At 43.8% G+C, this 25,193-nt stretch overlaps 1 protein-coding gene across 1 annotated transcript in view; it reads right to left on the reverse strand.

The window, feature by feature from the left end:
* Positions 1–25,193, reverse strand: part of vcanb (versican b) — a 40,333-nt gene that overhangs the window by 9,797 nt on the left and 5,343 nt on the right. The window contains 8 exon segments of the mRNA XM_084047883.1: positions 5,311–5,424; positions 5,952–6,065; positions 7,711–9,016; positions 10,033–10,265; positions 12,964–13,974; positions 19,211–19,504; positions 22,643–22,770; positions 24,065–24,236. Of these exon segments, the coding sequence (XP_083904009.1) occupies positions 5,311–5,424; positions 5,952–6,065; positions 7,711–9,016; positions 10,033–10,265; positions 12,964–13,974; positions 19,211–19,504; positions 22,643–22,770; positions 24,065–24,236 (3,372 nt within the window).

The raw sequence follows: 25,193 nt of genomic DNA on the forward strand, positions 1-25,193 counted from the left end.
GGAGGACCAGGGAGAGAGAGAGAGAGAGAGAGAGAGAGAGAGAGAGAGAGAGAGAGAGAGAGAGAAGAGAGAGAGAGAGAGAGAGAGAGAGAGAGAGGGCGAGATGGGGAGAGAGGGGCAGAGAGAGAGAGAGAGAGAGAGAGAGAGAGAGAGAGGGGTGAGCAGGGAGAGATAGAGGGGGGCAGGGAGAGAGAGAGAGAGGGGGGGGCAGAGGGGGGGGACAGGGAGGGAGAAACAAAGAGATGGGGGAGAGAGGGGGCAGAGAGAGAGAGGGGGTGAGCAGGGAGAGAGAGAGAGAGCGAGAGCGAGAGGAGAGAGAGAGAGAGAGAGAGAGAGAGAGAGAGAGAGAGAGGGAGAGAGAGAGAGAGAGAGAGAGAGAGAGAGAGAGAGAGAGAGAGAGAGAGAGAGAGAGAGAGAGGGAGAGGGAGAGGGAGAGAGAGGAGAGAGAGAGAGAGAGAGAGAGAGAGAGAGAGAGAGGGAGAGAGAGAGGGAGAGAGAGAGAGAGAGAGAGGGAGAGAGAGAGAGAGAGAGAGAAATTATATTTCAAGTCATTAATCACAGAACATTTTATGTACATTTGCCAGAAGATGTGAACCTAATATAAACCTATTGTATGCTGGAGTACAGTGTTGCATTGTTTGTGATAATTAATCGGATCATAAAAGCCAAAGGGGCCCACAGTCAGTAAAGACAGACATACAGAGAAACAAGCCTCACTGTTACTGTATGTATGAGCTCAGAAACACAGTATGGCTTTAATTAACCTCCACAACCCTTACTGTCTGCATCCCGAAATAGCCGATCTACAAGCCCTACAATGCGCCGCATTGCGAAAGCGTTGAAGGGTTTGTAGATTGGCTATTTCCGACGGCTCCGCGAGAGAGTATACTGTATAATTCTGCAAGGTTTGATACACAAACCCATGGATTTAAGCAATACAATCTCACAACTGAAAATGTTTGTATGTAAGTCCTAATATCGTTAGCCTCAACGATATAGCATGATTGCCTACGTAATTATTTGGCCAAACATTTCTGCCTAACTCTACCAACACTGCTGCTTCATTGTGCCTCAGTGCCTATATGTCCTCATCTGAATGCTTGTTCAATTCCGAAGTCACTTTCTGCTTAAGTAATTTTACGTTTTGACTTAGGCAGAAATGATTTTTGAATGTAACAAGCATTTTGGTAGGCTGAGAACATAGGCAATAAGGCAGGATGAATCAGCAGAATTGGCAAGGCATAAATAATAGGCAGATAAACAGGTCAACTAGATGACTTTTAGGCCGATTTTTCATTTCTTCTTTCTTGAAAACCTTAAAAATATGACTTAGGCAATTATGCTATGAGGCTAACTACTGTATATGCAACCACTCTGAACTTCATAAGCAGCTCCCTTGCATTGTTAGGTTTGGTCAACAATGCATGTTTTGTATCAGCGTGCGGGGGTTTCAGAATAAGGTGCTCGTATGCCAAGACAATCCGTGATGGAAAGTTGTTTTTTTGTTGTTTTTTTCTATTAAGGCCCGGAGGGCTGCAGCTATCATCAAACCTAATAACTCAAGCATGCATGCACCCACTTGGAAGGTTAGCCGAGGACGCTGTGTGCCCCCATTGATAAATATATAACTTTTTTTTAGCCAAGGCAGGCTAAAGGTCCCCCTGGAACCTCACTGCAGCTAGCTTATGTGCTTGTCGACAGAGAAAACCAAACCATGATTCTTGTTTCTGTCTCTCTTGGGGAGCGTTAGCGAGGAAAAAAAGCCCAGCATTGCATTAACAACACAGCTTCATCTTGAATGATGAAAGAGAAGCTTGGCTTAGTCAAAGAAAGTCAGCATTTAGTTGGGGTCTTGTGTAACACACAGACACAGCTGCAAAAGCTTTCTCACACACACACAAAAATAATGGGGCTGATTCTCTCTTTCTCTCCATCTTTCTCCCCCACTGGCAAACAAAGAATGGGAGAGTGCAGCTGTGTGTCTTTGGGATATAAATGCACTGTTTGGTTCTCTTTCTTACTACTGTATAATGTAACTGAATGTTGTTTGAATGGTAGTTTGCTCTGTTTCTGTGTGTGTGTCGACATTGTGTTTGTCCGTCCATGATACTGCATGGGTGCAAGATGCTGGCATACATTCCCCCCGGACACCAGCGCGTACACACACACACACACACACACACACACACACACACACACACACACACACACACACACACACACACACACACACACACACACACACACACACACACACACACACACACACACACACACACAGAGATACAGTACCTTGTAAATGGATGTTTATAACTTCAGGAGTATCGTTTTGTTTTTGTATCTGCACTTTACTTGAGTATTTGGATGTTGCTGTTGTTGTTTAAAAAATGTTACTCCACTGCATTTCTAGGAAGTGACCCCGGTACCGAAAGTTTTGATTATGTATTTATGAATTAAACACGTGTAGCAGAACTATAAAAGAACTTATGAAAACAATACAATAAAATACTCAATCTACAAAGCTCACAACGTGTCACGATGCGATGTGTTGTGAGCTTCTTACCATGTGTAAAAACTTGAGATGGAACAATTAAAAACGCAATGTTGAATGTAGAAGTGTGGTGGTGATATGGACATGTGGATAGTGTCATGTGCTTTGGATTAACAAACAGACACAATCCTTGGATTTTTCCAGCCAGATTATCTGCGTACTCCTCTAGGGAGTGACATCATGAATGTATGTGTGTATGTATGTGGTGCCAAGTCATCAGTCTAGTATGCATTAGAAAAAAGCAAAGCTGCACAGATGCGTCATTGTCACATGTAAAATGTGGTTTTAAAAATGCACATGTTAACTGCACAATAAAAGAGGGTGGTGTGCGAGTGTGCGTGCGTGCGTGTGTACTGTGTACCCTACATACTGTCTAGCAGGTCTAGCCTCAATACTGTATGAGAATTGAGAGCATTGACAGCATTTTAGTGACAGTCACTTGAACACATTCAGTACATTTTCCTTTCATCAGCATTCATCATAATAGACCCACTAGTGCACAGGAGACTATAGATTTCTTTCACCAATTAAGCCCAGCTTTGTCTACTCAAAGAAATTGCTCCCAATGAGCGGAGGAGCGATGCATTGTAAGCTTGTAGACTGGCTCGTATGGCTTGTAGATTTTCGAACGATTTTGACACATTTTTGGAAAACTAAAAAACATTTTGAAAACATTCGCCTGTGACATTTAAACCGGTTTAAAGCGGTTCAAGAATAACAACACGTTAGCAGATGTCATCAACGCTGCGTACAGTTGTGGTTTTGTATCTTTGTATCTGGAATTAGAATCCAGCTCAACTTGAATTTGTAGCTTTGTATCTTTTGTAGCAGCAAACGTTGGATGTTGCTTTGTATCTTCATGTCGCTGGCTTCCATTGAAAATGAATGGTAGCATGTATCTTTGTATCTGCCTGTGTGATCGCAGCATTACAAATATTCGCTGTAAAAATAATATATATATTCAAAGATTTGCACACATTTTCACGATTATTCAATAAATAGCAGATCTACAAGCTCATGCTATGAGCTTGTATATTTACTATTTTTAAATAGCCAAAGCAATTTAAAATGACAGAGATGCGTTCCCAGAATGAATAGGTTAGACACATTGATAGTAGAATCCTCAGACCACAGCCCCCTCCACTACTTTCTCTGTAAATATACCATATGATTCTTCTGAGCTTTACTCCGATATGTTTTGTATTGTTTTTTGTATTGTAATGTGTATTATTGTTTATTAATGATCCCCATTAGTTGTGGAGCCGTAGTGGAGACTATTCTCCCTGGGGTCCAGAAGAATAGTCTCATTGTGGTCCATTGAGTACAATAAGGACCACAATGGAAACAAGCCTCTGCTTTTTATGTTATCCTTTTAGCGTGACCTTTGACTGTACTACCTGTACTGTCTGTATCGTGTTAATAAAGTATTCAATCAATCAATCAATGTATGGGGATTATTAATGGGTTCTGTTGTGGGCTTTCTGGCCACCCATAGTTGTGTAAACAACAGTAAATAAATACTATCCTCAATCCTGACAGAGACCAACAGTCAATTGCTTTATGGATGCTATGGATACAAAAATGATAATAATTATAAAAGGAAAACAATTTGAATTAATTCACACAAAACAGTGAATTTAAATATTGCTGTCCTGTCTGACTTCTCACTTGAGAGCTAAACATGGAGGTGTGCTGACATTTAGTCAACAGAGGATGTCTTCTTGTTGTGACTGTTTTAAAACATCTTTTCAACACCTTAGCGGAATGATGGCGGTTCCTCTTCCTGCGATGCCTTTCATGTCGTTATTTTTAGACTAAACACGATTTAAAACAATGTTTATTGTTTGACAGCTCTAATAGGTATGTGTGTCTTCTGACAGAAACTCTACAGCCCAAACATGGTCATTATTTCCTGGCCAAAGAATAACATGTGAGTGTGTACAGGACATTCTACAGGAGTCTTCGTATTTTTTCCAAGTCACATCGGATCTGCAACTGCATACACAACTGACCAAGGACCACTGTTGGATATTATTTTGTCCTAAGGAGCATATGATGATATTGTCTGAATGTCTACTCTACACCTCACATTAGGTAGTACTGGTTAGAGTTAAAGTGAAATTACCGACCCCAACTACTATCTCTAAAGCTCTACGAGTCCACAACAAGCTTGTAACGTCTCAACAACAGATGGAGATAAAACGGAAATCTGCAAAAAGCTCTGCAAAGTCAACATTAACCGAGCCATGAAGGGATGGCTGATTTCCTACATTGTCAAAAAGAATAGAGTCCATACACTGCCTAACTTAGTTATACTCCATTGTACACTGGTGTCCCGCGGCACAAACTGCTGATCTACTAATCTCTCAGCACCACTGCCCTAAACATGTAGTGTTGGTTGTTAGTAGGAATAAACACAGAAGCACCCGGGAGATAGTGGACTAAGAAAGGGGAGGAGCCAAACCGAGTTCCTGTCACTACACAAAACAGGAGGTGGTGCCCCCAGAGGCAAAAAACTAATGGGTTCCCAGATTGCAAGGCCACTGGCAGTAGGCTACTAAAATAGCTTAATACTTCCCCAGACAATCAGGCTTATGAACGACCAGACAAGGAGAAAAGACAAAAAAAAACTGGCAACATTCTCTGTTATTGTTTTACTATTGCTGCTAAGGCAGTGTTGAGGAACCAAAACTAATAATTTTACTGCCGGGACGTGTTATGAAATCTTTAATTCTGCTGCTGTTGAACATGAAGCTCACCTTGTTCACAGAGCTCTCCGGCGTAGCTGGGCAGACAGAGACAGCTGAAGGAGTTCACTCCATCCACACAGGTGGCGCCGTTATGGCAAGGGTTCGACTGGCATTCGTCAATGTCTGCGCCCGCACACATACGCACACACACAACAACAACAAAACTCTCCATTATTCCATAGCATGGTTGCCATTAGTATCAATACTTGTGCTTAATTTGTAGTCTTGTGTTGCGAAAATAGCTGATCTACAAGCTCGCAAGGCGACGCACGGATGCAGAGCTATTTTCGGTGTGACGAATCTGAGCGAATATATTTCTGTGTGTGAACAATTTACAATCTATAATTTAGGCATTTAGCAGACGCTCTTAACCAGAGCGACTTACAATAAGCAAGGTAAACACATACAGTACATCAAATGCAGAGAGACAGTGTAGTGCCTCGGTAAACTAGAATCACAGGTAAACCAAAGATTGTTGGTGTGTGTCAGAGATGGGGACTCAATTTTGAGACTCAGACTCGAGTTGCACTCGAGTCGCCACACATGCGACTTGAGAAACAGTCTTTATTTTATGTTTTATTTTACGGTAATGACTAATCTCTCAAAGACTCGAGACTCGACTCATGTGTGTTTGTGTGGGATGAGCATACCTGTATCACAGTAGCGTCCGGTGTATCCAGGTGCACACACACAGATGCTGGTTGCTCCTCTCTTGTAGCAGGTGGCTCCATTCTGACATACGTTGACTGAGCATGGCAGGAGATCTGTAGCATAGACAAAATGAATGCACAAAAAAGCAATTCAAATCACTACTTTGTGAGATGTGCTTTACCTCACTGTGACTGCATTGCTGTTACATTGCTACTGTAGACAACACATAAGGGCTGTTTACAATCAGAATGATAACTATAACAATAAAAAAATCCACATATGGTATATTTCATCTCTGTATAATTCAGAATTCTTCAATTTCCATGACTACATATCATTACTTGTCCGCAGGGCTCAACACCAAACTAGGAAAGACAGTCTTCAGTTTTTGCACTGTCTATACCTGGAATAAGTTACACATATTTAAAGTAAGGCTTCACTTTAAATATTGAAGCCATCATTTCACGGGGCAATTTAGAAACCGGCGCATCAATGGTTTTTGATTGTCATTGTTTTAATTAAGGTCTCTCATAATTTTCATCGTTTTTTATTGTTTTATTTTATATACTGTATACTCTGTTCTTTGCTTGCATTGCCAGTACACAACCTGTTTTATCCTATTCTTTCAACATTATGACTCTGTTGTGTTGTCATGCCTTTTGTAATCTCAGAATCATTGAAAATGAGGGTCCTTCTCTCCAATGTATTTCAGAGAAAATAAATAAAGGTTGAATGAATAAATGAATGAATGCATGGATGAATGAATGAATGAATGGATGAATGGGTGAGTGAATGAATGAATGAATGCATGTGTGAATGAATGAATGAGAATGAATGCTGTGTAAACATGTTAAACGTGAATGGTTCTTTGATCGTGATGCCCTGTAAACTCGGATGGATTTTGAATGGCTGTCAGATCTCATCAAATCTCTCTGTAAATGATCCGGTCCTAGCTGAATGGGTAGAGAGGCTATACCAGGGCCGCTTCTCCCTACACGCACACTACGCAGGTTGCGTGGGGCCCCGCCTACCCGCCGATCAAAGAGGCCCCCTCCCTTCAGCAGAAAATAACGTGCATTACTGCGTTCACATCAGCGCAGGCTGCGCAGCACACTAAAACCAAAATAAAGTAACCAAAAAAGTAACTTTATCCGCGGGAAACCCGAAAAGAAACGGGACACATGCACGCGCGCTGCGCGCGTGCATGTGTCCCGTATCCTGCGTAGAGCCCCTGTGGAGTCTAAAGCGGCACTGGGCTATACGGTAATCAGAGGGTCGCCGGTTCGTCCCTCGGCGCATCCCCCCCCCCTACCCCCCCAGAGACGATGTGTTGAAGTGTCCCTGAGCAAGACACTTCACCTACCCTAACTGCTCCCCATGGGTGCTGTATTAATAGCACCCACTGCTCCTAATAGTTAGAGCCAGGGGGATGTGCTGAATGCAGAGGACAAATTTCACATACTGTGTGAAACATGTACAGTGACACATGTCGATCTACAAGCTCACAATGCGTCGCGATGGGACGCATTGTGAGCTTGTAAAAAAAATTATATACGTTTGAGAACTTGTGAAATGGGACATTTTAACTCTTACTGTTGTACTTTAAGTATATTTTGACGCTAATAGTTTTGTACTTTTACTTAAGTAAATTTGAATTCTGGACTTCGACTTGTAACAGAGTATTTCTGCATTGCAGTATTGATACTTTTACTTGATACTAGAAAATGTGAGTACTTTTTCCACCACCTGGATACATACCTCTGACATTCACAGCAGTGGCCTCCATGGAATAGATCGTGTCAGAGCTGGTGTGTGGTCGCTCTGTGCCCCGACCCTCCGCAGGCACCTGGGGAACCGACTCCAAGAAGGGAGGAGGGTCGGCGGTCTCACGGTCTTCATAGTCTACAAACTCCTCTGGGAAAGGGGTGGTGGTGGGAGCCGGGAGGTCGGGGGTCAGGTCCCGTAAAGGGACGACGGCATGGGTGCTTTTGCTGCGGTCGCTGACGTGTGTGGGAGACGGAGTAGAGAGGGTTTGTCGGGCTGCAGAAGAAGCACCTCTGCTGGGCTGTGTGGCCTGATGAAGCGTGGTAGAGTGCGAGGCGGGTGCTTTACGGTGCGTCGTAGATACGGTCGAGTATAAAGGGTCTTTGAAATGATCCTTGGGAGCTGTGGTACGCTCCTTGTCGTATGTGGCAGCGAGTGCAGGACGTGTGGTGTCTTCACGTACGGTATGTTGTTGTTGGGTTTGGTCCTTGGTCGATACGCTGACGTGTGAAGCGTAGCGCGTGGTGGTGCCATCTTTACCGGCTCCAGGGGCCACGGCCGGTGAAACGGTAACGGTGGTTTCTTCGCCGAGAGGCGAGGAGTCACCCGACACCTCCTGTTGCCCGGAAGTCTCACCTCCTTCTCCTTCGGACAGGTGGTCTCTCCCCGAGCCGGTCTCTCTCGCTCCTCCGTCCACAGCAGTAGGGTCTTTGGGGAAGGGGAGTCCTCCTGGTCTTGGATGAGCTACGGTAGAAGGGGGTTGAGAACTTGTGAGTCTGGGAGTCTCCTGTGGATAAAAGTCCAGTCCGGAAGCCTCGTCTTCCGCCGACGTAGACCCTTCAAAGTCGCCCGTCTCCCCCTGGGGCTCTGCGGGGAAGACTCCCGTCTCCTGTCTCGGCGTGTCCTCCGTGAAGCCCGGAACGTCTGCCCCCCCGATTTCAGTTTCATCGGTCACCACACCGGATCGGACGTCGTCTACGGACGGAGTGGGCCGGGCATCAGAACCCTCCTCATCCCCCTCATGGTGATGGGTTAGGGGGGTGGCAGGGTGCTGGGGGCCTCCAGGGGAGGTGGTGGTGTGGGATGGGGGTGTGATTGCTGTGTCAGTGGAGTCTGGGACGGTCTCGATGGTGGTGTCTGCGTGGATTATTATGGCTTCATAGTCAAACGTGGAGGTGATCTCCTCTTCTGTTGCATCCTCTTCCTCCTCCTCCTCCTCCTCCTCTCCTACTTGGACAGGAGTAGCTGTCTCAAACTGGTCTCCTCTGGCCTCCTCTGGGAGCTCTGGCTCTAATGTCACCTGTAAACAACCAAACACCAAAGCACCAGGGTAGAAGAAGGAAAGGTTGCGTTAGTTTTAGTATTTTGTTTTTGACTTTTGTTTTCAATTTCAGACTAGTTTTGATTCCTTTTTAACCACATGAACCCTAGCGTAGGTGAAGAGATTTGGTGTAGAGCAACAAAAACAAAAGGGGGGGGACTAAGTATAGACCCTTGGGGAACTCCAGTCAATGAAGTCTTTAGGGTTTAAGTGGTAAAGCGGCTCTGCTAATTTTGTTTCAGTGTTGTTGTTTTATGTGTTAATATTTGTGAGGTATGGAGAAGCATTTCCATGACAAACAGAGGTATGGAGAAGCAGCTCCAGGTATGTGTTGATCAAAAATAGCAGATCTACAAGCTTGTACATCTGTTGTTTTTTTAAGTATCTGAAAAATATCGAAAATGTTTGGAAGGAGGTAAGGAGAAGCATGACAAACAGAGGTATGGAGAACAGTGTTGATTTTGACAGCAAATTATGATTTATTTTGAAAAAAAAATCATTTAGTTGCAGTCATATTTTAGAAATGTTTCAGTGTTTTTCGTCGAATAAAATGTATCTTGATGGGCCGTGATGCCGTTGAAATGGCTGATTTACACTTCGCTACACTCTAAGCTACATCCCGAAAATAGCCGATCTACAAGCTCACAACGCGTCGCGCTGCGACGCGTTGTGAGCTTGTAGAGCGGCTGTGACACCCACGCAGTCGCACACCCATGATGACTTGTCTTAGTTCTACTGGATCTCTTCTCCACTTCTCCCTCCCTAACATTTTAGTCTAGTTTGTATTTGTTGACAAAATTGTCAATATATTCAGTCATAGTTTTAGTCATCATAGCTTAGTTTCTTATTACATTTTTATTACGTTTTTGTCGGTGAACAAAGGTAGTCGACAAAGAAAATGTCGTCATAGTTTTAGTCGACTAAATAAACGCTGCTGGAGAAGCATTTCCATGACAAACAGAGCTAAGGGAAAGCAGTTCCGTGACAAACGGTACCTCATGTTTTCCATTGATGAAGCTGAGTGAGGGGGGCATGGTGAATGGAGCGGGCAGCACGGTGTCAGTGTCTCCGCTGGCTTCACCGGTCAGTGTGGATAAGTCCAGGAACTGAGGGAACTGCATGCTCTTGATGGAGCCTTCATTACCTCCAGGCTGAGGGAACTGGAAGCTGCTGGAGCCGTCACCACCGAGTAGTCCAGGCCCGCTCAAGATCTTCAGGATCTCATCGACTAGAAAACACACATAATGAACAGCATGGAGAAAAAAAACAGTATGTATGAACAAGGGTGAAATAAAGCATAATTAAATAGTTCAAAACAACAGGGTTACAGCTCAAAAGAGTTTGTAAAGTGTGTGACAAAAACAGTGCTTCAAATGCAGAAAAACAAAACAAAACAAAAATAACGAGCATGCGAGACATTATTTGAAACAGTGTTACAGAAACAAAAAAAGCAGACAATATGAACAAAAATAGATAAATAAATACATACTGTATGCTCTGAAAAGAGGTTGATATTCAGGGTGGGACAGGATACGTGATATTTGATATATGATACAAAAAATGTTTAAATGTTGAAGAATAAACTTAAAGATTTAAAAAAAACGCTGCTTTAGGATCACAACATATGTATATAGATGTACAGTATATATATTATTTGTCCTTAACCACATGAAGCCTAGCACCCCTATTCTGGGCATTTCATAATAGGTGAACATTTGACCAAAATTAAATAGGCGAAGATATTTGGTGTAGAGGGGGGAAAAGGAAGGGGGCCCAGTACAGACCCCTGGGGGACCCCGGAGTAGATAGTGTTTAAGTGGTTAAACTAGTAACTGCAGTGAGGGGTGTCAGATAACACTTATCTTTGACTGGCTTTTTATTATTTCAAGCTTCTTGATTTACAAATAACTATATCTACTATCCATAAAACATTTAAGTGACAATGTGCAAGAGCAACTACTAACCACATGACGGTTTACACAATGGTTCAGAAATGTCCACCCAAGGTCAAAGGTCAAAAGGTTAAAACAGACAGGGGTGTGTTTGGGTCATGATGAGGGTGAGTCACGGCCAGCTGCAGAGTTAAAACAAAGTATGCATATGTCTCGTCATAAACGTCCCTATTCTGGGGCGAAAATAGCCGAGCATCTAGATCGGATATTTCCGTCGAAAAGACAGGGGATTAAAGGTGTAGACCTAGTATAGAGCCCTGGGCCCAAATAAGTATAGTTTAGGGCATTGGTTCTGTGTACGGTTGGCCGGCACCTTGCAAGGACTGCCAGTAGAGTAGAAGAGCAGTGACAAGCAGTGGGAGGAATTCATTGGCAAGAAAATTGTGAGAAAAAAAAATTAAGGGGAGGAAATTTGTATTAAGTGTAAGTGGTTAATCCATTAAGACCGGGAACGCATGTGTGTCATTTTAAGATTTCTTTGGCAAATTCAAAAAGCAGATATACAAGCTCATAGCGCGGCACCGAGTGCTGCGCTATGAACTTGTAGATATGCTTTTTTGAAAATGTTTAACTCCGATCTGTGCTTCTAGGGGTCCCTGGAACAACATATTTTGATATAGGGGGTCCGCGGCCAAATACATATCATTTTGGGGGTCCTTGACATGGAAAAGTTGGCGCACCACTGATATAGCAACATACTGTTAGGATTTAGAAAAAAAAATTAGATATGTATTTGTCCGCGGACCCCAATCTCAAAATGTTTTGTTCCAGGGACCCCCCAGAAGCAAAGATTTGAGTTACAAATGTTCGCTTTAAAAATATATATATATATATTCAAAGATTTGCAAACATTTTCAAGATTTTTCAAAAATAGCAGATCTACAAGCTCATAGCGCGGCACTCTGTGCTGTGCTATATGAGCTTGTATATCTGCTATTGCTTTAATAGCCAAAGAAATCTAAAATGACATTTGTTCCCGGATTTAATGGGTTAAGACCATGGTAAACATGTAAGCTATACTTTATATAAAGTGTAAAGTGTTAAAGTGTTGATGTAAGCACTAAACCTGAGATTAGATATCTCCCTGAGGCAAACAGTAAACATACCGTATATACATACAGTATATGTATGGTGTGATTGGATTGACAGCTACTCAGTCACATGACTTTGTCCTAAATATGTGTTATGCTATAGTCCAAGTTGCTCCATTATTCAAAGCGGCAATGCTTTTTTCTACATCATGAATAAAATGTTATTTTAAGGAAATATGTTAATAAAATCTATATGTGAAGATAATCCAGTGTCCAGTCTGTCCACATTGTATGAAGACCTCACAAAATAATACCAAATCCTCTACAGCAGAACACTGTTCACAACACAGCATACAGCGCACAACTGCACAACACAGTGCAGCATAACACACACACACACACACACACACACACACACACACACACACACACACACACACACACACACACACACACACACACACACACACACACACACACACACACACACTATAACATTCAACATAAAACCAAACACAGCACGCCACACAGCATGACACAACACTTTTGACAGACATGACACAGCAGAAATTCTTAGCAGTCAGAGCTCATAAGACAGATCAAGTGAATAAGCCCATATCCTTTGTCCTTTCATTGTACAGTATGTCCTAAAGCATGGAAACTTTGGAAAGGCCTTCATAATGCAGCACTTTCATAAATGAAGAGAGTATGTTTATATTTTGATGATCAGTCTTTGATACAACTGTCTCTACATAAGGCTTTGCGCCGCGTTTCGAGCTTGCAGATCTGCTACTTTTGTTGCATTTGTCTGACACTGTAGAACAGACAAAAGAACTTAATGGGTTTAGAAAATTAAAATATGGACATAAGAGGTTTCTGCCCAACAGCGACGATATACAAGGTTGTAAGTACAGGTATTAGTAATGCACCCAAAAATGCTTACCTGACTGGTTATGGTTGTCTTTCAGATCCACAATGATGAGTTGAAAGGGTGATTTAGAAGATGAGTTGTCCTTTCCGGGAACGGCCCCTGAGAGGTCAAGGTCAAACGACCCTGGTCCAGGCTGGTACTCGGTATGCGTTGCGACGGTAGGAGGCAAAGACCCGGGTTCTTTGTAGACCACAGCAGGCTGCTGGCCAGGCTCTGTGAGTCCGGTCGTGGGGAACATCCCTAGCCCAGACCCTGTGTTCAAACCATCAACCCAGGGCCGCGTGGGGGTCTCCACTTGACCCTCCTCACCAGCGGTGGCCCTAGACGGCTCTCCGGCGGAGCTTCCCTCCCCGCTGGCGCCGCTGCTCTCCCCTCGGCCCGATCCTCCCAGCCGAGACACCGCGTCCTCCTCCTCGTCTCCCCCCTGGGCGATGTCCAGGTACGGCGGTGGCTGGGAGCGGGTGGTGGGCAAGGGAGGCAGCTGCATGGGGAGTAGAGTGTCCCCTCTCCCCGGGACCGACTCCACCTTGGACAAGTCTTTAAAGTCTTCCAGGATGTAGTCAGGGAACGGGGTGGAGAAGGCCACTGGGGAGTCTGCACCGGGATCTGTCACCGTGTCAAGGCCTGTGTGCTGCTGCTGCCGGGATACAGATGTGTAATCTGATCTCTGTGTGGTTGTGTGTGGTCTCTCCGTTGGCGGCGTGCCAACCGTGTGATGTGGTCTCCCACCTGTCTCCGGTGCTGTGTGTGCGTCTGTGACTTGCTGTTGTGTGCTGCTGCGCTGTGTGTCTGTGACTCTGTCTGTGGACGCTGCGCGGCCGGGCTGGTCGGTAGACGTGTGCAGAACAGGCCTCTGTGTTTGTGTGCGATCGTCTCTTCCTGTTTGGACGGGCATTCCTTCACGCTGTGTGATAAGTGGTTCGCCGGTTGAGGAGCTGCGGTGTGTGTCTAGGGTCCTCTCAGGTGTGTGTGCATCTGCTGCAGACATTGGCGGCGCGGTCGGAGTCGCTTCTGGCTCGTTAGCTGTAGAGGGGAGAAGAGGACATGGGGTTTTGTTTATCTGTTTAAACACTAAATGCTAAAATCATATGATGTGGATCTCGGGCCTCCGGCCACACGCGACCCAGCCTGTGACATCTGTCATCTATGACGTCAGTCGTTTATGACGTATCTATGACGACGTATGACTCCAAATGTGGACAAGGTTTCAGCCTTATCAACATTATTGACTTCCATTCATTATAAGATTAATTAATAATAAATAAAAGTACAAAACCCACGTGGAAAAAGATTGCAGAGGTAGGCTACTACGCTGGCCTACTGGCAGTGATGTGCTCAAGAAGTTTGCACTGATCGTTCCAGCGGTTTCTGAGATTATGTCCGGACACACAGACACACAGAGAGACAGACACTCTTATAGACAGATAGCCTCCAACAGAACCACACCGTAAAAGTGATGCCGATTAACCCTCAAGGTACGGTACTAAAGATGTACACTGTGTAAAATCTTCAGTTTTGAACTCAGAGAGTACAATCTCAGAGTAACACATTGAGAAATGAACGCTGACGATTTTACAGTGTAAAGATGAGATGTCAAAATAAAAATAGCATCCCTATTCTAAGGAGTACTTTAGCCATAAATAGCAGATCTACAAGCTCACAACGCCTCACACTGCAAGGCGTTGTGAGCTTGTAGATCGGCGAGAGGGGAAAAAGAGCAGACTAAGTAAAGAGTGAAAGGTCAAGTTTACTAAGTATTGATGGTTTAAGTGGTTTAAGAGTTAGATGTCTGAAAATACGCATTTACATGAATCCAACACTGATGATAGTGCTGTCAAGCAAGCCTAAAGCTATCTATGAAATCTATGAAAAAAGTTTAATCTGCAACACAATGTGATGCAATATGTAGTGGGGGTCCCTGCTTCATCTCTCTCCCAGATAGGGGGGGTCCTTGGGCTGAAAAACTTTGAAGACCCCTGGTCTATACAGAATATAGCAGCATTAAATGTAGCTTATACAACCAGTGTGGAGGAGGGTACAGTCATTTGGGATTTGGTGGTGTTACAGCGCACAGCAGAGCAGACTATAAAAGGAAATCCAGCTAACTTTGATTTTTGAAACATGATGTCAACCTGTCGAGAATAAGTTAATTTCCTGCCTTAAGAACGGTGCGGTGCCAGCTGGTGTCAGAGGCACAGGTTTGATGGCTGCCAGCACAGCTTTATTTATAGATAAAAAATGTTTTAAAAAAAGATATCTGAGCCATGATCAAACCTCTAGTTTTTGCAGCACTTCCAAAAGCATCAGTTTTCTCCTCTGACTCACATCCACACACACCTTACAGCTCAACTGACAATAACGTGTCCTGGCTGGAGACAGAATGTCTACCAATGAGCTATAAGACTAGGGGGATATGTTGGGCTTATGTGCATCAGGCGGTACTACTTGTCAACCAGTATTAGATGTCCTACTTCAGTGGTTTGCAAACTGGGGGTCGGGACCCCCAGGCGGATCCCCAAATTATTCTGGTGGGGTACCCAGATGATTAACTCAATGTGCAACATTGTTTTCTCACTCAACAGCAAACAAACCAACACACAGTACAAGTGTATACAGGGTATCTGCACATTTCTAAAGTTACAATGTAATGACTTGTTTAATACCAAATTGTCAAATATTACAAATATATATTCAAAAATTGTGAAACTAGCCGATCTTGTAGTTTGGCTATTTCCACAATATTTACCTGTGGAACCGAGTCAAAATAAATGTAATGCCTGCAATTCCTAGTGCTTGTCAGGGTGGGGGGTCCCCAGTTCAAATATGATTATTTTGGGGGGTCGCGGCCTGGAAAGTTTGGGAACCCTTGTCCTACTTGACACAAGGGTCTAAATGTCTCAATGGAAGAGAAGGGAGACCACCTCCAACCACTAAAGATGTACTAGTTATATTGTATTAACAACCTACTCTACGGTACAGATTGGTTAAAATGTCATCTTATTCATTCAAATACATTCTGTATAGCAGCTCTCTCACCATCGTACGACAAAGTATAAAATATGTCTTAAAGGAGACTTTAACTTTAAAACATTTCTGGGGTCATTTTCATGTCTAGTCTGGCTTTTTGTGTGCACCCCAGTCAGTTTTTAAGTTGCTTGATTCAAATATTTAGACATTTGATATTCATGTGAGGTCTCCCCGTTCATTACAAGGACAATATCAGTCATCAGAAGCAGGTTTGCTTTCAAAGACCCTAACAGGTTGCAGGTTTGATGTTGAATGGCCTTACAGTAGGAGGGGGTGTGTGTCTGATCACATGAATATCGAATATCTAAATATTGAATCAAGCAACTTAAAAACTGTCTGGGGTGCACACACAGCACACAAAAGCCAGAGTAGACCCCCAGAAAATGACCCCAGAAGTGTTTTAAAGTGAAATTCCCCTTTGAGTGGTTAATGTTCTTGTTGACATAACATACTCATGCTTGCCATCATGATGGAATAATAACCCACCAAAAGAAGTCAAAAAAATATAGAATGCTCATTTGTATAATTCTAGCAGCTGAATGAATGAATAACTCTCTTGCCTGGGAGAAAGCTCAGGGTAGTGATGTTACTGGCATAACACTTTAATAAACGATATTTAAACGACCCTTTCTTTCATCATCATTGGCCTTGAAATTCGTCTATAAATGGGTCGGCCTCTCTCTCTATATCCCCTTCTCTCTCTCTCTCTCTCTCTCTCTCTCTCTCTCTCTCTCTCGTTGTCTGTCTATCGCCCACTTTGTCAATCACCCTCAATCTTCTCTGTATCTCTTCTCCGAACACGCAGTTAAACCCAGATAAGGCTCAACTGGACCGTGTATCTCTCCTCCTCCTCCTCCTCCCTGTCTTAGCACGCATTCCGACAGGTCCTTACGGGCTGATTAGCGCCCAGACTTAACTCACTCCGGAGAGTCACTTATTGTGGTCATTCAAAACCGTGACGGGAGAGACCCTGCTTCTAGCAAGCAGCCCCTCCAAAAGTCTAGCTCCTCCGAAACGGGCCCTGCCCAGGGATGATGTCATGTGTTTGGCGAGCCCCGGCCATCTGGCCAAGCGCTGGGGTCTGTCCTCATACTGTCACTGACATTACATTACCTCTCCGTTAAGCCCCGCTCGCTGCACTCGTACTTCTCCTGCTGTCTCAACTTACTAGCAAAGTTGGCAAAACACATTACACCACAAAAAGTTGCACGTTTTTCAAAAGTCCCCGTGAGTTTTCCAGGCAAGCCCTCAAGTCGTCCGTAATGCCGCATGATCCGTTTAATCCTTTTCTTTCTTTTTTTATATAACTTACATTTCTTAACTGTGCTCCACAGTACATCCAAAAAAGTAACTTATTTTGAAGACGTGTTTGTGTATAAAGTGCTATTTGATGGATGTTCTAATGGAGGAGTATCAGGTCTGCCTGTATCTCTCTCCTCTGGCTCATGGCTGCATGTGTCGCTGGGCAGGGGGCCAGCTGTGATGCATTAGGGACCTGTCCTGGTTCTGAAGTATCTGTGTTAGAGAGCAGCACACATGAGTTGGGTTTTCCCCTCATAAAACACCACACCATAAACAGGGCAGTGGGAAGTTTAGTCTTCGTATTTGGGGGCCTAAATAGCGTTTTGTGTTCACACTGGTACCACTCCTGTCTCCCGCTCCGCCAGCTGGTGGATAATGGGAGTTGTGGGCACCAGTTTGAAAGTCTGTTCTTCAACGAAAAGCCTGAGTCGTACTTGGTTTGCACGCCAGTGTCGCACGCCGGAAATAGCAAACGTGTTGAGAGCTTGTAGATCGGCTATTTGCGGCACGCGACACCGGCGGGGCAACCAACTATCCGTCTTTTTGGGGTTTTGGGAGACGACAACTACAGCTTTCTTTTTCCGACTGCATTGAGACAAACCACTGCAATGATTTCCACACTGCAAACAAGCTCTCAGTCATAAAAAAATAAATAATCCAACAGTACAAACTATGCACATCTGTGTGTTCACGGAACGCCAGCATCTGTCTGTCTTCCTGCACTCTTCTAAGCCCACACTCTCTCTCTCTCTCCCTCTCTCCCTCTTTCCCTCTCGCCCTCTATCCCTCTCTCTGTCTTTCTGTCGCTTTGTCTTTTTGAAACTACCTTTAAGTGTGAGGCTGCTATACGCAGTGTCAGCTGTCCTACAGCTCCAGGGCGGACTGTTTTGACAACCCCCAGACCAGGACGTTAAAACAGGGTCAGAGTTCAGATAAGCTGAGGTCATAACTCAAATAGCTGGAGAGAAACTTCATCTTGTCTCTCTGTCTGGCTGCAGCACAATGATGGGAGGAGGGGCGTAAGAAAGAAGAAGAAGTGGAAGATTAGGAATGGAAGCGCACGCACATAAAGTCAGTGTCATCTTTTAAAATCTAAAATAAAACCTACTTTTATATCAAGGATTTTAACCCGTTTTTATTGCCTTTGTTTACCCGCGCTTATTTCCCTTAATAAGCTTAGCTTTTCATGTCTTTAATTCATTTTTAAAGTGATGTTAAATTGATGCTATTTGATTTTTTATTGATGTTTATTTTATCCATTGGCTTTTACTACTGTTGTCGTTTTTACACCCTGCAGGAGTCTAGCTGTCTAGAAGAGATTCTGTCTGTCTGTCTGTCTGTCTGTCTGTCTGTCTCTCTAGTCTCTCAAACCACTGGACCGATCAGCAACATATTATTTCACGTAGACGCTGCCAGTGGGGTGCACTCTCTTCACACGTGTTTTATACTTTTTGCAAATATTTGCAATTTCAAATGGAAGTCTGATCAGCCTTAAAACCCTAACCCTAGATGGCCGAGTTGAATCCATTCTGATTGGTCCATTCTGATTGGTCAATCACAACATTCAGCGGTCTGTTTATTCCTTGATGGTGGAACGTTGGAAGTACAAACCGCTGCTATGGACCTGTGCACCTGGATCATATCAATCCACGGTGTTTGGGTTTTTACCGCCACGTATCCAACATGGCGGCCATTCAATGTGTAAACAAATACAATGTCATTTATTTACAGCCAAACAGCTACACTAAAGAATGTTTTTGGAAACATTTGAGGCGATACATAGACAATTCAGTACAGAAAACCTATTTATATTTGATCAACAGTTTTACAAGCCGACCGGGATGCGTTGGAAGAACCTGGCATAATGGAATGGACTTTTTTTCCACACGCACACACACACACACACACACACACACACACACACTCTTACCCTTGAAGCAGACAGCCACGTATCTCTCTGTGGGGTCGGGGTAGCCAGTCTGGTTCTCGTTTCGGTAGAGCGTGCGGACCCCCAGCAGGCCCCCGCCGCACTGGGGCCGGGACACGGAGATGGGGTAGCGCACGCTGCCGTCCGACAGCCAGCCGTAGTCGCAGCGGTTCAGACCCGCTCTCCAGGCCGCGAACAGGTGTCCCGGCGAGGCCAGCACCGCCTCGTGCTTCTCACACTCCTGTCTGGACTCCTCCAGAGTCAGCTTGTCCCGGGAGGGAAAGTAGAACACCTCACCTTTAGGGAGGGAAGGGGGGGGCAGAGTCATACATTACATTTTTACATAATTGTACAATTTACAATTTAGGCATTGAGCAGACGCTATTAATCCAGAGCGACTAACAGTAAGCAAGATAAACACAAGGTAATACATCAAATGCATAGAAATAGTATAAAAAGAGAAAAAAAGAAGCGCTGCAGGGATCAGTCAGTGGCTCTGATAGATAGGTGCTCTTTGGTGATACAGGTAGGAACTAGGGCTGGGACTTTAACTGATTAATTTAGATTCATTAATTACATAAAATTAACGCGATTAAAAAAATTAATCGCATTTTAATCGCACTTAGTTTATGCACCACAGAACCTTTCTCATGGGCGAGTTTCAGGTGTACCGATCATACCAGTGCACCAACCAACAGCCAACACACCCCAGTGCACGCAATGGGACAAGAAGCCGATCAGACTGCTTTGCTTGGCCCAGTGGATGGGAAATTTAGATTTAAAAAACTCTCTGATGGAAGCGTGGATAAAAACACGGTTGTGTGCAGAACAATTTTTTGTTGCTTAAACTTATGTATTCACTCATTGATTCACTCATATACCAAAATCTGTTTTAACTGAAAAGAAATTGCTTCTCGGGTCAAATATTGATATGCGATTAAACATGCGATTAATTTAGATTAATTAATTACAAAGCCTCTAATTAATTAGATTAATTTTTTTAATCGAGTCCCAGCCCTAGTAGGAACATATGAACAAAAAAGGGTTTTCAACAAAGTACTGCTAAACTCCCAAATGGTGTGGACTGCAGACTTGCAGACCTAGAAGGTCTTCATCAGGGTCTGTCTCAAGACCGAGACAGAGACAGACCCTGGTGAAGACCTTCTAGGTCGATACACGTCGGTCATAATTAGTTGCCTTGCTCAAAATAAATCCTATATATTCTTTCATCAAAGACGGAGTGCCTTGGAATTATTTTCTTTGCAAGTCTGCAGTTCACACCATTTGGGAGTTAAGCAGTACTTCTTTGAAAACCCTTTTTTGTGCATAGAAATAGTAAGCAAAACACAAAAAAGTGTAGAGTTCTATAGGGTTCCTGAGGAGTAGGCATTAGTTGAAATGCCTTCAAACAGATTTTTGTTCAGACAAACAATTGGCTTAAAATATCTTACAGCCTACTCAGCAACTTGTTTCGAGTACAAGAAACTCTTCCCTCAGGCAGCGATGGTAAAGCGTGTGAAATCATGTCAAATATTTACTTTAGGGAAGGAAGGGGAAAGGGTCACGTCACACATTAAACAAACACCCCTAGAGGAGGAAGGACCTTCAGGAATGAAGAATAGTGTTGCCGTAATGGCCACAAGTGAAGTCTGACTAATATGAAAAGATTGATCAAAGATGCACATCGTCTAAGCCAGTGGTTCTCAACCAGTGGTCCGGGGAGCACCAGTGGTCCTTGGGGGGGTTCCAGGTGGTCCCCAGCTAAATGATGGAGAGTTGGCAACTAAATGGACCCTTGTAGACCTTGAACTCTTGAGAGTGTAAAATTAAACCGAATGGACCCGTAAGGGTGTTTCATTTTACACTCTGCAAGAGTAGTTAACATGGCATCACAATCACTTAACCACTTTGTCCATTTATATGTTGGCTATTCCAAAATAGACGCAGTGCTAAAATTTTAAAAATCTCGAAAATGTTTGAAAATGTTTGAATACTTTAGATTTTTTTTCAAAACGAATCTCCCTGCGGCACAAAACATTTACAAATGGGGGTCCGCCAAATATACATGTATTTTGGGGGTCCTTGGCACGGAAAAGATTTGAGAATTAACTGGTCTAAGCAGAGAACTACCCTGCTACAACGCATCATGTCCAACCTTAATGTCCAACTCATTCATACAGTATGAAATTGTGTTGCAGATTAAACCTTTTCGTAGATTTCATAGACAGCTTGAATTGAATTAATGTTTTTTGTTTATTTCAGACTTTTAACCACTGAAACCCTCAATACTTAGTCAACTTGACCGTTGGCTCTGTACTTGATCTGCTCTTTTTCCCCCCTCTACACCAAAACTCTTTGCCGAAACAATCCATATCACGCAAAGATTTGGCGGCCCCCCTGTAGTAACTCTGAGGACCCCCTAGGGCAGTGGTTCTCAAACTTTTTCATGTCAAGGACCCCCAAATTGACACTTATTAGCCCACGGACCCCCATTTAAAAAGATATGCCAGGGACCCCCCATACGAGAAGATTTTTACAGCTCTAGCAGTGATTCTCAACCATTTTAATTTCAAGGACCCCAAGTTTTGACATGCATTAGAGGCTACAGACCCCCATTTAATGGCATTTCTATCTCTGGGACCCCAATTTATCGTAAAATCAAATGTAACTCTGAGAGTGTACAAATGGAACCTAGGGTCCATTTGGTTGCAATTGTACACTCTCTGAGTTACAGACCCATAAGGGTCAATTTGGTTCCTAATCTATCATTTAGCTGGGGACACCCTGGAACTCCCTCAAGTACCCCTGGGGGTCCCCGGACCCCACTTTGAGAACCAATGCCTTAGGGGTCCCGGACCCCTGTTGAAGCCCCCTGGTATACATGTCATTCTCTCCTCATACGTAAATGTCATTGCTTAACAACACAAGCTCCAACATCTGTTTTGTCGTCGTGTTTAGCCTACTGGTATGTTGACAGTGTGCGCATGTTGGGCCGTCACTGCTGCCAAGAGGCCGTAAATCCTCAAACCGTGTGGGCCATGTCACTTTGTAATGCTTAATTGCTAGCAGATCTACAAGCCCAACAGTGTGTTGCACGCATGAATTGCGACAGCTATTTATAAATCAGGCTGAATGCTGCCATCATCGTATAAAGTGAGACTGGTAGCGTAAATTGATATTCATTACAAAGAATACATTTCACTTACTTATCCAATATCCCGTATGAGTTGGATGAAATTGTTATCCCTACTAACCCGAAAATGTATTTTCTGTTTACTAAAAAGCTGGACAGATGGGATGAGAAGACCCCTGTTACTGTGAACAAACACTCTATAGCCATGATTACTATGTGAATTCAGAGCTATTTACCACTTATTTTAACAAGAAAATATCACATACTTTTAAATCATGTATTCGTTGTGTTGATTGACTCACCGTTCAGTTTGTCTACATAACAATACACGTCATATTTCTCTGTCAGGTCGCGAGGGCCATATGTTCGCACTCCTGGCCTGCCCTTCTTATCGCCCGAGCAACCAGGGCGGGGCTTCGTGATTGGGTATCTAAAAGAAAAAAGGAAAGAGGTGCTCAATGGTAAATGGAGTATTTGTATAGCGCCTTTATCCAAAGAGCTTTACAATGTGCATTGATACATTCATCCATTCACACACACATTCACAGTTTCACACACACTCACAGTTTCACACTCACACACACACACACACACACACACACACACACACACACACACACACACACACACACACACACACACACACACACACACACACGTGACCGATCTACAAGTTCAAAATGTGACGCACAACGGCGCGTTGTGAACTTGTAGATCTGATATTTTCATTTTTTTAAATAAATTAAATGAAGCATAGCGTTAGTTCATGCAGGACACGGAAGTCTTGCACGCGTCAGCTGTAATCGGCTGTCAGTCAGCTGACGTGAACATCAGCCTCCTATTCCCCATTCACAGCTCTGCTGGTGATTACACATTCATACTCCAATCAGAGCTCACGCCTTAACAAAGAGGTTCCTTTAAATACAGCTTTGCATTCACTAGGTCTCTGCTTGTCTTGCTGCCTGCTTCACTGCTGCTTAGCTGCCTCCTCCACCACAGCCTCCACCTTTGATCAGAGTCTGGCATAGGCTCAAATACTTGTGATATTATATAAGTCAATGTATTGCTTATTGTTTGATATTGTATCCCTATGGAAGTTTTGCTTAACATTTCCTGATTTTGCTTAGCATGCTGCTTGGACAAAATTCAGGGAATATCTCCAAGAGCGGAGCCTTTAACGCCAAGCTTAACTGTATTCCATTTGCTGCAATAAATGGTTAAATCTACTTTGACGTGAGTGTTCCTGACTGAATAATAAAACAGGAACGGTTTTGGACAAACAAGCCTCAAGGTTTCCACCCGGCAGCGATTATGGTATTTCAATATGTATTGGCACACACGTATTAGCTGATCTACACACAATGTGATGCATTGTGAGCTTATAGATCTGCTACTTTCGTTATCTTGTAAACGTCTGAAACATTCTTTTTACATTTCTTTCAACATACCAAAAATAGTTTGTGTGTCTGTGGCTTTTATATTTAACCAATGAAATGTATTAACATTACTTGTGACCAAGTAATAACTACATTGGATCCATTGCGACATATTTCCAATTTCTGAAAAGTAACGGCTTTGGACAGCGACCATACGCACATGCACACACACACACACACACACACACACACACACACACACACACACACACACACACACACACACACACACACACACACACACACACACACACACACACACACACACACACACACACACACACACACCTGACAGACTGGTCAGCCAGCCAGCCTGCGTCACACTGGTCAAAGCCATCCTCGTAGGCAGCGGTCAGTTGTTCTGGCGTGGCGATAGTGGCGCCTGCGGACACACACGCCTCCACAGCCCCGGGGAAGTCCACCGAGTAGCGGTCTTCGGTGCGATAGTGGAACACCACACCTTAGAGAGAGGAACCACAAGTAATACATAACACACATTACAACATTTTTAATTAGTGTTGGTCATTTAGTCTTTTTGAATAGAATTCCATTTAGTTTTAGTCATACTTTAGTCATCTGAAATGTTTTAGTTTTAGTCTAGTTGACTATAAATGTCATACGATTTTAGTCAACAAAATCTACAGTTGATTTAGTCTACAATAAATGTATTTTGGCGGTGCCCGCGCGCAAACCAAGCATAAAATGCCTCGTCTTAGTCATCGCACAGCCCGGCAGTCGGCACTCGCTCACCTAGCGCCTCACTCGTGCGAGCCAGGGCCATATAAGGAGAGTTGCATCACCCCCGTTCACTTCATCGGGCCAGTCCTATACAGAGCCTTCTATTGGCGAATAGTGACAAAGCCCTGAACCGGAAGTTTACGGAATGCACTGGAGTCTATGAGCGGTTGTCACTATTTCGAGTTTACATGAACCACGTGACCGGCGCTGTTTCTGCCCCCTAGTTGACGTAACTCTCCAATAGAAGGCTCTGGTGCGAGCCTCACATGGGGCTATAGTTTCTGATGGTGGGTCTGGCCTTGTTTGATGTTTTTTTACAGGCGGGTCACTCTCTTCCCCAACGAGTTGGGGAACGCACGTCTGGCTTACATTGTCTGTCAGTCATGTGACACAGGAGTAGCAGAGACTACCGGGAATGTTGAAAAGTGAATAAGCGACAGGGGAGCGTGGGGACCAAGGGAATGACAATGTGCAGTCAAATGACAAATAATGTGGGCAGGACTCAATAGTTGCCCAGGGATGCTGCGTGACGTCAAATGACATCAAAACTGTTCTTCTCATCATGGTTCAGTTAGAGACTCATCTCACAGTAACATAATTCAATGACACAAAAGTCTCTTTCATCCACAATAATTCATAATTACAATAGATTACTGTAAAAGTTCCATTCCAGATGGAA

This window comes from Gymnoscopelus microlampas (genome assembly GCF_963454915.1).
Source record: "Gymnoscopelus microlampas genome assembly, chromosome: 21".
Classification (NCBI taxonomy): Eukaryota; Metazoa; Chordata; class Actinopteri; order Myctophiformes; family Myctophidae; genus Gymnoscopelus; species Gymnoscopelus microlampas.